This window comes from Dromiciops gliroides, chromosome 2, assembly GCF_019393635.1.
Source record: "Dromiciops gliroides isolate mDroGli1 chromosome 2, mDroGli1.pri, whole genome shotgun sequence".
NCBI lineage: Eukaryota > Metazoa > Chordata > Mammalia > Microbiotheria > Microbiotheriidae > Dromiciops > Dromiciops gliroides.
The window spans coordinates 213,777,465-213,791,124 of NC_057862.1; the positions used below are offsets into that span (position 1 = coordinate 213,777,465).

The 13,660-nt window shown below is 39.5% G+C and overlaps 1 protein-coding gene across 2 annotated transcripts in view; it reads right to left on the reverse strand.

Moving 5' to 3' along the window:
- Positions 1-13,660, reverse strand: part of DDX24 (DEAD-box helicase 24) — a 91,738-nt gene that overhangs the window by 29,770 nt on the left and 48,308 nt on the right. Inside the window, exons 1-2 of one of the 2 annotated variants that reach the window (XM_043983578.1) lie at positions 7,902-7,965; positions 3,549-4,277 (exon numbers count right to left, since the gene is read on the reverse strand). In XM_043983578.1, coding sequence (XP_043839513.1) covers positions 3,549-4,277; positions 7,902-7,929 — 757 coding nt within the window. In that variant the 5' untranslated portion in view covers positions 7,930-7,965. Of the gene's footprint in view, positions 1-3,548; positions 4,278-7,901; positions 7,966-13,660 lie in introns of those variants that run through there. The other variant, XM_043983577.1, reaches the window with a different exon arrangement.

Genomic DNA, 13,660 nt, shown 5'->3' on the forward strand with positions numbered 1-13,660 from the left:
AGTACTAAGTATCTAAGGCCAGATTTGAACTCAGGAAGATGAGTCTTTCTGACTCCAGGCCTGGCCCACTGTGCCACCTAGCTGCCCTCTGCCATTTGTAATCGCTAACTCATATTTCAGCAAACCATTTGACGAAATCTCAGCCAAGGAGAGCTGTGGCCTAAATGACAGTATGCTTAGGTGGAATCACAGCTAGTTGAAAGACTAGACCTAGTTACTGATCACTCAATATCATCTTGGAATGGAGTCTCTAATAGAATGCTTCAGGGATCTGTCCTAGGAATTACACTGTTTAACATTTTTATCTGTGACTTGGATATAGGAATGGATAGGAAGTTTATCAAAGTAGCAGGTAACAAGAGTGACACGGATGACAGAATCAAGATCTCAACAGACAACAATGATGGACCAGATGTAGTATGGTTAAATTTAAGAAAGGTAAATGGAAAGTCCTATTCTTGTGCTAAAAAAGAAAAAAAAAATTGACCTCACAAATACAAGACAGGGGGAGGTATGTCTAGCTGGAAGTTCATATGAAAAAAAAAAAACACCAAAAACACAAGGGTTTTAGTAAGTACATTCAATTTATTTAGAAAGCCCAATAAAAATCATCAGCCAAAAGAGTTAAGGAAGTCTTAGGCTAGGTTAAGAGAAGAAATGTGCAGAACATGATAGCTAGGGCCTCGATCTGCTCATCAGACCACAGTTATCGTACGGTGCTCTGCTCTGCTCTGGGCGTTTAACAGGCTAATGAAAAGCTGGAGAGGTTCTAAAAGAAGGCAATCAGCATGCTGAGAAGACTGGAGAGAGAGTACCAGACAAGAACTGATTGAAAGAACTAGGAGTGTTTAGCTGGAGAGGTCTCAGGGGACCCAATAGCTGTATTCAAGTACTTTGAGAGAGAATACTTATTCTACTTGATAAAATCAAAGTAATGGGTGGAAAGTTCAGAGGCAGATTTAGGCTTGCTATAAAAAGGAAATCGTAGCTATCCAAAACATGCCTTCTCAGGAGGTCAGTAAGGTTTTCCTCGCTTGAGGTCTTCAAATAAAGGCTGGTTGACTAGGGATGCTCTTTGGGGAGCGGGGAGGGAGTTGGGGGTGGAAGGCAGTGGGAGTTTCTATACAGGTAAAGGCTGAATGAGATAGTTCTTCCCAAATCTACAGTAATCACTTCTTTTTTTTTTTAATAAGTTGGGGATTTTTTTAGGTTTTTTTGGCGGGGCAATGGGGGTTAAGTGACTTGCCCAGGGTCACACAGCTAGTGTCAAGTGAGGCCGGATTTGAACTCAGGTCCTCCTGAATCCAGGGCCAGAGCTTTAACCACTGCACCATCTAGCTGCCCCTACAGTAATTACTTCTTTAAAAAATAAAATAAAGACCAAGAAGTCCCCAAAGAGATCACAGAATCTAACTCTTCATTTTACAATTGAAGTTCGTAAAAAAAAAAAAAAAAATCACATATTAATTGCAGAGACAGGACCCCTTGATTCCCTAGCCTTTCACTGACTTCATATTACAACACAACATCTTGAAATATCTTTCAAGGCTGAAGCAGTCCATTACAATAATCTTTTATGTAACTATTCAACCTATGCTCTGTTTTTATCACTTACCAACAACTCAAAAGTCTCACTGTCCTCATCTCTGAATGTCCAAATCTGGTTTTAATATCCTTGTCACTGGTCACAAAGGGGGCAGGTATGTTAAAGACAGTGTTTTTCTGCCTGCCTTTTTTTTTAAACCAACAATCCATAGACACTTAGAACCATAAGACCGAAGAACTGAAAGGGATCTTTCATCAAATCACTGATAAAAATGTTAAATAGCAGAGGGCCAAGACAAGATTCCTGGGTTCCTCCACTGGAGAGCTCCTGCCATATTGACATGAAGCCATTAATGACTATTCTAAGCCCAGCCATCCAATTGGCTCTGAATCTATCTAAATGCATTATTACCTCATCCATATCACTCTACCTTCTCCATGATGAGACACTATCAAAAGCTTGCAAACCTATAGGTAGGTGGAGAGACTTACATGAACTGATGCAAAGTGAAGTAAGCAGAACCAGGAGAACACTGGACACAGTAACAACAATATTGTACAATAAACTCTGAATGACTTAGCTATTCTCAGCAACATGATGGTACAAGACAATCTCAAAGGACCAATGAAACATACTATCCACCTCCAGAGAAAGAACTGATATTGTTTGAACACAGACTAAAGCATGCCATTTTTCACTTTCTTTCATTCTTTTTTATTCAAGACTTCTTGTACAAAATGACTAATATGTAAATGTTTTACATGATTGCACAAGTATAATCTATATCTGATTGTTTACCATCTCAGGGAGGGGGGGAGAACAGGGAAGAAGGGAAGCACAGCATTTGGAACTCAAAACTTAAAAAAAAAAACACCACACACACAAATGTTAAAAATTGTTTTAACATAGTTGGGGGAAAATAAAATATAAAATTTGTTTTTAAAAAGTAGGAAAGAAGGTAAAGTAGGATATTTTTTAAAGCTACAGGGTTGAATTTTATATATTAAAAAGAAGAGCTGGCTATATAGAAGAGAGGTCCACAGTTCCATGTACGATCCTCTTTTTCTGTTCTACTATGTAAACAGAAATACTCGCTTTATTTAGTGTTTAAGTTCATAATAAATGTAATTTTTTTTTTATAAAGAAGATGACAAATGAGTAGACACCATTTGAATAATACTTTCCAATAAAAGGGCAGCTAGATGGAACAGTGGATAGAACACTGAGCCTGGAGTCAGGAAGACTCATCTTCATGAATTCAAATCTGGCCTCAGACACTTACTAGGTGTGTCACCCTAAGCAAGTCATTAACCCTCTCTGCCTCAGTTTCCTCATCTGTAAAATGAGCTAGAGAAAGAAATGGTGAACTACTCCTCTATCTTTGCTGAGAAATCCTCAAATGGGGTCACAAAGAGTCAAACGTTACTGAAAATGACTGCAAAAACAACTTCAATAAAGGAGATTTATCCATTGGATATTTTCATCTTCAACCTAAAACAATTTTTCCTTTAATTGATCCCCAACCTGATACATTAAAAAAAATTCTAAAGATGTAGGGAAAAAAGCTTTTGAAAATATAGGTAAACTATGTCTACAGCATTTCTCCTCAGCTACCAATTTAATGTTCAAAAAAATGAAATAAGGCTGGTTTGATATGACCTGATGAAATCGTGCTAGCTCTCTGAAATCACTTCTTCCCTTTCTAGACATTCACCAACCATCTCTTTAATAATTCATCCTAGAATTTCCCCAGGAATTGAAATCAAGCTCATTAGCCCTTTGTTGACAACTGGCAAAACATGTATGTATCCTAGACCTAACCTTAAGTACTGAACAACAAAGACCCAACTATATGGTATCTTTTCCCCTATAGCACAATATTTCACATATAAGCAGAGCCAGTATCATCTGATGAGCCAGCATTCAAACCCAGGTTTTCTGACCCAAATTCCTGACTCCTATTAAATCTCCTTTTCTGACTAAGAATAAGAGAAGAGCTCACCTGTTTCTGCAGCACCGAGGATATCCAGATTATCTCGGATGGCAGGGGCCAAGGCCAAAGCTTGAATAGGAGTTGGAGCACTGAAGCCCAAGGAACTCAATGCCTGAAGGACTGGCTCAGGCACAAAAAGGTCCTTCCAGGCAGAGACATCAGCTTTCTGATCATCCAACTTGGCTGTCCAAGTCTTTACTTTAGAGGGCACTTTTGAAGGGGCAGCCGGAGAAGATGGTTGTGCTTTTTTTCCTGTCTTTTTCTTCTTTTTCTTTTCTTTTTTAGGAGGGCTTATGGTTTCCACAACCCCACCTTCTTGGGGACCATCCTCACAGTCTGTGTCAAGTGTATATTTGAGTACAACTTCCTTGGAAATTAGGTCTTCATCTGCAACTGAAGGGTTTTCTTTCTCTTTCTTAACAGTTGTCTCTGTTACTCGGTCTCTGTTCTTCTTCCTCTTCTTTTTAGGCTGGGAAGTTGTTTCTTCTTCTCTCTCCCCCTCAGATACCTCGGCACCAGACCTTCTCTTCTTGGGTTTTTCTTTCGATGACAGTTTTGAGGCACCTACCAATTTATAATCGTGAAGCTCTTCAAAACACACCAAGTCCTCAAGTTGCCCATCAGCAAACACATGTGGGTCAATCTTCACAGGTTTCCATGTTCCTACAACTTTTATTCCCTTTTTCCTAAATCTAGCAGAGGGCAGAAATTGTCTCCCTTTCTTGAATTTTGTGATTCCTTTAATAAAAAAAAAAAGCAAACTGTTAGGTCAGAGCCAATAATGCAGATTTTCCCTTTCCAAAACTGGCTCAAGCAAGATATAATTTTGTTTTTATTTTTAATTTATGGAATAAAACAAGCATTTCCATACCAGTGAATAATTTTTAAAAAACTGAACATGAAACTGCAAATCTATTCTGTACAATTTGCTATTCCCATTAAATATATAATAAAGTTATCACATAAATTCCTTTCCCCGCCAACCATCACCCTAGAGATAGTTATGATTAGACACAAATACCTGTGTGTATGTGTAAAAATCATCCCATCCATACTTCTATTTAATGTTCTTTTTTGGGATGCAAATATCATCTTCCTTCATATGTCCTTTGTAGTTAATTTGGGTATTTACAATAGTCAAAATCACTTATTCATTCAAATTGTTCTTAAAACAATATTGCTGTTAAGCAAGTGGAAGGGACGGAGAGAGACAGGGGACAGGAAACTAAGAGGGCAGACTCTTGGTACTCCCCTCTTGGCATTCTTGACACTATATTCTCCTAGTTTAGGGATTTAGAATAAGAAAGGATCTTCAAAACCATCTTGTCCAACTCCCTTCTTTTAGGGATGAATAAATCTAGGTCCTAAAAGATGAAATGACTTGCCCAAGGTCACAAAAATATTAAGTTGAAAGCAGAATTTGAATTCAGATCCTCTGACACTTCCTACATCTTGTATAGAAATATACACTCTCTCTCTATATATATATACACATATATACGTATATGTATATGTACAAATGTATGTCTGTGTGTATATATATATATATATATATATATATCTTCATTTTCATTAATCTCTAACCAAAATTTAGCATTTCCTTCAATTATAAATGTAAGCAACAGATATCGTGGGCAGAGATCTATAGGCTTTGCCAGGCTACCAAAGGGATTCATGCCATAAAAAGGGTTTAGAATTCCTGCCCCAGATTGTACCATGGAGAAGGGAGCTAAGCTTTTGGTGAAATCTGGATATAAGCTAAGAATTGGAGGAACTGGGCAATTGGCATTTCCTAAGTTTTAAAGATCCAAATACTCAGGGAGTACAGGAAAGGCTGAGGCATTAGAAAATAAGGAGCATTCCTCTCTGAGAGCCAGTGAAAAGAAGGTGGCAGAAGAGCAGTCACCTGTAAAGGCATAAAAAGCATTAAGGTGGCTGCAAGCTTATGCCCTTGGCTAGTAGAGGAATGAAGAGTACTTGCTTGAGAGTCAGGAAGGCAGGGTTCAAATTCTTCCTGTATACGTGATGGAGTTGGCCTAGATGGTCTCTTCAAACTCTAAATCCTATAAATTACTAGCCTGGACAGAGAGGAGGAGTTGACTGCAGCAAAATACGGTTGGTAAGTTTCAGGATGCAGAAGGCATCCTAGGAGAAATCTAAGTGGAGGTACCCAAGCAGCAGCCTGGAACAGTAGAATGGACATTATTTTAGAGGGCTCTGATGTGTCATAGACCCCATCCCTATGGCAGTCTAATGAAGCCTGTACTAAGAAATAAAGTCTTTAAATGCATAGAGTAAAATATGTGGGGTTTTTTTTAAAGCCCAGTTATATTAAAATAATAATAGCTAGCATTCATATAGCATTTGAAAATTTGCAAGATGCTATAGTGGCTATAGTTGACAGTCAGTAAACATTTATTTAGCAGCTACTACATGCCAGGCATTGTGCTATGTAGCAGGGATATAAATATGAAAAAAGAAAGGTGGTACCTGCCCTCAAGGAGTTTACAATCTAATGTGTGTGGGTCTTTTTTTTTGGGGGGGGAGGGTTCACAAATATCTCAATTTTATTCTCACAACCACCCTGGGAGGTAGGTACTATCAATAATCTCCATTTTACAGGTAAGAAAACCATGGCAGAGGGTTAACTGACTTGCCTGGGATCATACAGTTTAAAAACAACTGAGGCAAAATTCGAATTTGGAGTCTTCTGGACTCCAAGCCCCATGTACTAACCATAACCACTTATTGCCTAAATGATGTCTCAGAAGACAAGATTAAAAAGCAAATTAATTAAACTGAAATGTGATTATCAAAATATTTCTAAGAAACAAGTTCATGGGGGGCAGCGAGGTGGCGCAGAAGATAGAGCACCCCCCTGGATTCAGGAGGACCTGAGTTCAAATCCAGCCCCAGACACTTGACACTTACTAGCTGTGTGACCCTGGGCAAGTCACTTAACCCCAATTGCCTGACCAAAAAAAGAAACAAGTAAATGTCTGCTTTCTCATTATTTCCAATTTATCCTGTACATATCTTGTTTGTACATAGTTGTTTGCATGTTATCTAATAGACTGGGGGGGGGGGGGGGTTAGTGTAAAACCTAAATTCAAATCCAGCCTCAGACACTTACTAGCTTATGTGACCCTGGGCAAATCATTGAACACTGTTGCCTCGGTATCCTTATCTGTAAAATGAGCTGGAGAAGAAAATGGCAAATCACTCCCCTATCTTTGCCAAGAAAATCCCAAATGGGGTCAAGAAAAGTCAGACACAAGTTAACAACAACAAATAATAGACTATGAGATTCTTCAGGGTAGGGTTTGTCTTTTACATTTCTTTGTATCCCCACTGCTGTTCCACCAAGACATTCCATCTCTTGGCATTTTCTCTGGCAGCCCTCCATGCCTGGAATACTCTTCCTCCTCTGCTCCAACTACTGACCTCCCTGGCTTCCTTTAAGTACCAACTAAAATCCCAACTCCTACAGGAAGCCTTCCCCTACCCTTCTTAATTCCAATGCTTTCCCTCTTTTAATTATTTCCTCTTTATCCTGAATAGTTTGCTTTGTACATTTTCTTTGCATATTCTCTCCCACAGACTGACTAAAATGACACCTGAGAATAGTGCTCTTAAGTGCATAAAAGACTGCAAAAGAAACCAATTTAAATGAAATGTTTATCAAAAACTTTTTTTAAAAAAAAGTTAATCTGAGTGCAGACTGAAGTATAATTTTTTCACTTTGTTTTTCTTGCCTCTTTTTGCAACATGACTGAGATGAAAATATGCTTTGCATGATTTCACATGTACTAAGTGACAATCATATTGCCTGCCTTCTCAATGGGTGGGAGAGGGAATTCGGAACTCGAAATTAAAAAAAAAAATGTTAAATGCCTCTTTTTGTATTCCCAGTATTTAGCACAGTTCCGGACACTTAATAAACTTGCTAATTGGCTGGCGCAGTGGACGCTTATTAACTGGTTCCTGACTGAAGACCCTCAGTGCTGGTCCTAAGTTCTCGTCCTGACTCTTTTACTTTGGATAATTTACTTTCTCCTCGCTGGGTCTCAAAATCTCTATATGCAAAACATACGAGGTGGGGATCTGGGGGGAGTGTTGGTCCATAGTTTATCTCAAAGGTCCTGTCCAGACCCAGCACAAGTTTCGTGTTGGGTGTATGACTCTCAAACCACGCGGGGGGGGGGGGGCAGGCGACGCGGCTCGGTGCGGGCCTCCTTCCTTTCCTCCCTTTTTCTCTCCCTCTCGTCTTTCCCTCCTTCCCCAGTTCTACATCTCCAAGCTCCCCGGCCCGCACCTAATGGGGAGTGGGTGAGGAGGAGGATCGAGGATCCGGGAACTCACCACGTGAAGGTGCCCGAGCCGCCGCCATGGTTTCCGCCACCGCCTCTTCCTCAAACAGACACCACGTGGGTGGTTCTAATAGGGGCGGCCATAACTATACAAAACCCCGCCCCCGCCTCGTTCAAAACCGGTGCAACTTTATTGGAAGAGTTTGTGCAGTCCCTTTTCCGGAGCTTCGCAAATTCCAGATCAGGAGGCTAAACTTAGAGCTTGCCCGGTCCTTAGAGATCCTCCACCATCCACCTGTCCCTTCCAGCCATAAGGCCCAGGGGTCTATCCTCCCGCGGAATTTCGGAGAATCGAATCAAGTCGACCAGCATTAGTGAAGCGCTCCAAAAACGGTGCTAAACGCAAAGAAGAAGAAAAGCAAACAGCCCTGCCCTCAAGGAGTGTACATTCTAATGGCGGAGGGAACGTGTAAATAGGTGCATACTGTTACAAATGGAAGTAATTTACGAGAGTAAACGGGAGTTTGCAGATTGAGTTTTAGTTTTTCCTCGCTGCGTCTCAGTTTCTAAGAAGGGAAGGTGTTGGCGACTGGTGATGGTGGTGGTGATGATAGCCAACATTTATATAGCCCTTACTATCTGACAAGTACTGTGCTAAACCAGGGCACAGTACTTTTTCCACTCACGACCCGTTTTTAGCCCGAGAAATTTTTAGGTGACCCTGGGTATATAGGTATATAGATACAGGTATACATAACATTTTACTGTTGCCAAATTTTTCAACCCCCACATTCAGTTACCCCATAAGGGGTCGTTACCCACAATTTAAGCTAGGTGCTGAACGGTGGCAATAAGAAGAAAGAGCAAAAAACAGCCCCTGCCCTTTAAGGAACTTTATTTTCTAGTGGGGGGAGGGGACATGCAAATAAGTAGGTACACGCAGGATATATTCAGAGTAAATGGAAGGTAATCTAAGAAAGGAAAGTGATAATATAATCCTTACTATGTTCCAGGCAGTGTGCTAAGCACTTTACAATTATTATTTCATTTGATTCTTACAATTCTGCTATTATTCCTATTTTACAGATGAGGCAACTGAGGCATGCAGAGGTTCGGGTCTGAGGCCATCTTTGAACTCGGGTCTTCCTGACTCCAGACCTAGCACTCTATCCACTTTTTTTATTTTTTAAAAAAATCCGGGTTAAGGACTTGCCCAGGGTCACACAAGTAGTGACTGAAATCACATTTTAACTCAGGTCCTCCTGACTCCAGGGCCTATGTTCTATCCACTGTGCCTACCTAGCTGCCCCTAGCCCTCTATCCACTATACCTCTACTAAATAGATTTAGAACTGCAAGGGACCTCAGAGGTCAATGAGTTTAACCCTCTCAGTTCACAGATGATAAAACTGAGGTCCAGAAGAATGCAGTTATTTCCTCAAAGATACACAGTTACAGGTAACAGAATTGGACTTTGTCCCCAGTAAAGTTCAGTATCCTGTCTCACCAAAGGGCCAGAAAACTTGCAGGCCACTTAAGCAGTTTATTCCTGTGTGTAACCAAGAAGACCAGTTGCCTCACTTTTCTCCCTTCCCAGTATCTACCTTTTGGTTAGCTAGTTCAGTTCTACACTTTATTCTTCTATGGAATCACTTGCTTCCTCCTTGTAGGGCATCTCCTTTTGATAAACCCTACCTCTAGATTATATTCACTGACTGGCCTTCCTTGATCCCACTGTGCTGAAGTGAAGATGAAGGAAATTTCAGGTAGATCAGAAGATGTTATGTTATTTAATCTTAACAGAGCCTTTACTGCTGCAAGACAATCTTCTACACTTCCCAAATTCATTTTCTATCCCAATCATCAGAGTTGCTGTTGTAAACCTTTTTCCCCTTCCTCTGCCTTCTCAGCTGAGGACCTTGGTTGGTACTTTATTGAGAAAACTAAATCTATGCAGGAATACCCTCATCTCATCTTTTCAGTCTCTCTCTCTCTCTCTCTCACACACACACACACACACACACACACACACACACACACACACACATTCTCTCCTTCATTACAATCTTCTCACTAGGTACATCTAGATAAGCCCTAGATGCCATCTCCTCTTGTCTTCTCCAGTACACTCCCCCACTCTCTTCCCCCTCTCTCTAATCTTGTGTCTTCCTCTCTACTAGTTTCTTCCCCTCACAATCTACAAATAAACCTGTTTCTCTCATCCATATGGGGGGGCGGGGTGGAGGGGGGCAGCTAGGTGGCGAAGTGGATAAAGCTCCAGCCCCTGGATTCAGGAGTACCTGAGTTCAAATCTGGCCTCAGACACTTGACACTTACTAGCAGTATCACCCTGGGCAAGTCACTTAACCCCCATTGCCCCACAAAAAAAGAAAAAAAAATCCTTTCTGCCCTAATCTCCTCTACCTGGTAGTTAGTCCCCCTCCCAAAAAAAATTATCTTGTATTTATTTTGTATATACTCATTTATGTACATGTTGTCTCCTCTGATAGAAAGTAAGCTCCTTGAGGACAGGGACTGTATCCCCAGTTCCTAGGATATTGTCTGGTACATCCATTTCATAAACATTGGTTGAGTGGGCATGTAGGTGGCACAGTGGATAAAACACCAGCCCTGAATTCAGGAGGACCTGAGTTCAAATCCAGCCTCAGACACTTGACTCTAGCTGTGTGATGTTGGGCCAGTCACTTAACCCTCATTGATGCACAAATAAATAAACAAACAAATACTTAAATAGATAAATGAATGAATGAATGAATAAATACTTGTTGATTAACCAATTAAAGAAGACTTTGGCTAGATACTTCAATTCAACAAAATCCCTCTTGGCACATGTCTTCTGTCAAGGCAAACTAGAGGTTGGATTTATCCTCCTATTGATGGTCATCTTCTGTAAGAAACATCATGGTGGATGTAGAGAAAGCAAGTCCTGCAATTCAACCAGCATCAGTTGTGTCTTTTATTTTTCACTTTTAGGTGAATGAATATTTGAGATGGCTATGACCTTGTGAGCTTCAAAAGGGCAGAAGAGCAAACCACCATAGGTCCAGAAACTAGAATTCATTTCAAAGTTTGCCTGCAGCCAAGTCTGGGGACCTCTTTGACCTCTTGCATAGACTGCCAAGTCACAATGTTCCTATGCTACATTCAGAAGTCAACTAAGAGGGGCCAATGCTTTCTAGTAACTGATTTAAATTTGAACCCACTCTCCTCAGGGACTAAGGTGTGTGTGCCCCCTGGTCTTGAAGGAAATGCCTTGTACTTCTGTTCTTGCTATAACTTCTCAGTATTGTTGTTGTTCACTCATTTCCATCATGTCCAACTCTTCATGACACCATTTGGGGCTTTCTTGGCAAAGATACTGGAATGGTTTGCCATTTCCTTCTCCAGCTCATTTTAAAATCTCTTTATAAAAGCTAAAAAACAGAAACAGAAACAAATGCTGAAAGAGCATGCTGGAGCTAAATTTTTTCCAAAAGGAAAAGATAGCACCATGACTAATAATTTCAGGTGATGCCAGAAGTTGAAAATATATTATAAAAGTCTAAAGTTTATAGTGGTAAAGAAAAAAAGGCTTTGATGGATTATGTAAGAATTATAAGTTTTGATCATTTAGGCTTATTTGTTCCACCCATATCTAAAAAATGTAAACCATTCAGAAAAAAAGAGGTATCATTTAAGACTATGTATGACATGACTAATGTGGAAATGTTTTGCATAACTTCATATGTATAATAGGTATCACATTTCTTGCCTTTTTGATGGATAGAAGAAGGGGTGGAAGGAAAGAATATGGAACAGAAATTTTAAATTAAAAAAATTAAAATAAAAAAGACTATGAATTATTACTACTATTGATTGGCAATGTCTTTTTTATTTAAAATAGTAAACATTTTTATTTAAAGTTTTGAGTTCCAAATTTTATCCCTCCTTCCCTCTCTCCTCTTCCCCCTTCCCTGAGGTGGTAAGCATTCAGATATAGGTTATACATGTGCAATTATGTAAAACATTACCATATTAGTCATTTGCTATAAGAAAACTTGAATAAAGGGAAAAAATGAAAGAAAGTGAAAATAGCATGCTTCAGTCTGTATCAAATCAATATCAGTACTTTTTTTGAGGTGCATAGTATGCATCATCATTAGTCCTTTGGGATTGTCTTGGATCATTGTATTGCTGAGAATAGTTGTCATTCACAGTTCTTCATCAAACAATATTGCTGTCACTGTACATAATGTTCTCTTGGTTCTGCTCACTTCACTATACATCATTTCATACATGTCTTTCCAGGCCTTTCTGAAATCTTCCTGCTTGTCATTTCTTATATAGCACAATAATATCCCATCACAATCATATACCACAGCTTGTTTAGCCATTCCCTAATTGATGGGCATTCCTTTGATTTCCAATTCTTAGTCACTACAAAAAGAGTTGCTATAAATATTTTTGTACAAATAGGTCTTTTTCTCTTTTGGGGGATGAAATAAGACTTTCTTTCCAAATAATCACTTTTTTTTTTTTTTTAGTGAGGCAATTGGGGTTAAGTGACTTGCCCAGGGTCACACAGCTAGTAAGTGTTAAGTGTCTGAGGTCAGATTTGAACTCAGGTACTCCTAACTCCAAGGCCGGTGTTCTATCCACTGTGCCACCTAGCTGCCCCCCCGAATAATCACTTTTATCAGCTGTCCTATTCTCTTCCAAATTGACTAAAAGAGTAACTAACATTAAAGAGTTATATTATTAAGTTATATTACTTTCTTTTAGTCTTTCAACAATCATTTGTTATAAGTCACCTACTGTGTGAAACCAGTAGGGCCTTTCTTATTTTGAAATTTGCATGTCACCTTTCACCACTAATCTTTTTGAGAATGGTATGTTTGTTTCTTCATGGTGCTGCCAATGTTAAATTTTATTAAACTATCTTTTTAAAAATTTTAATGTATATCAGTATGGCTAGAGTATTATTTTGCTTCAGTTACTTCTTTTTCAAGAGCCTGGTCATCATAGTCATATTTGCCTTTAATTATGAAGATATATGTACTGTAATAGTATAACAGCTCCCATTTATACAGTGCTTTAAGGTATGCAAAGCACTTTGCATAGATAGACAGACAGACAGAATTACATCTTTTTTTGGGGGGGGGGGGTGAGACAATTGGGGTTAGGTGACTTTCCCAGGGTCACAAAGCTAGTACGCGTTAAGTGTTTGAGGTCGGATTTGAACTCAGGTCCTCCTGAATCCAGGGCCGATGCTCGTATCCACTGCGCCACCTAGCTGCCCCTTAGAATTACATCTTAAAGAGAGAGAGAGACTAAATTTCCTTTCCAGATCTTCATAGTCTTTCACAGAATATGTAATAACAGAAAAAAACAAATTGGTCTTTGATCTTTGGATTTGGCCCCTGAGGATAATTTTTCATAGAAAAAACATCTTACTTTGTAAAACGAACCTTGTGATTTAGGCAGAAATAGTATCAGTCAATTGTATGCAAATTTAGTATTTGACATTTCTGAATTACTCTTAGATTTTATGTCAAGACTGAACTAGTAAGAGGTTTTAAATCCTTAATGTAACTAGAGAGACAATGTTATATAATGGGGCTCTGACACTAGAGAGATCAAAAATTCTCTCTCTCACTCTCTCAAGGAGAGATCCCCCCAACTCTCTAGTGTAGCAACTGGAAATCAGGAACGTGTTGAGGTACTTTCTCTCTATATGTCCATTTCTTCCCAAAGTCTTTACCTCCCTTCAGGGGCATCTCTCTGAAGAAAGCTTGGAATCTCAGGTATCCTC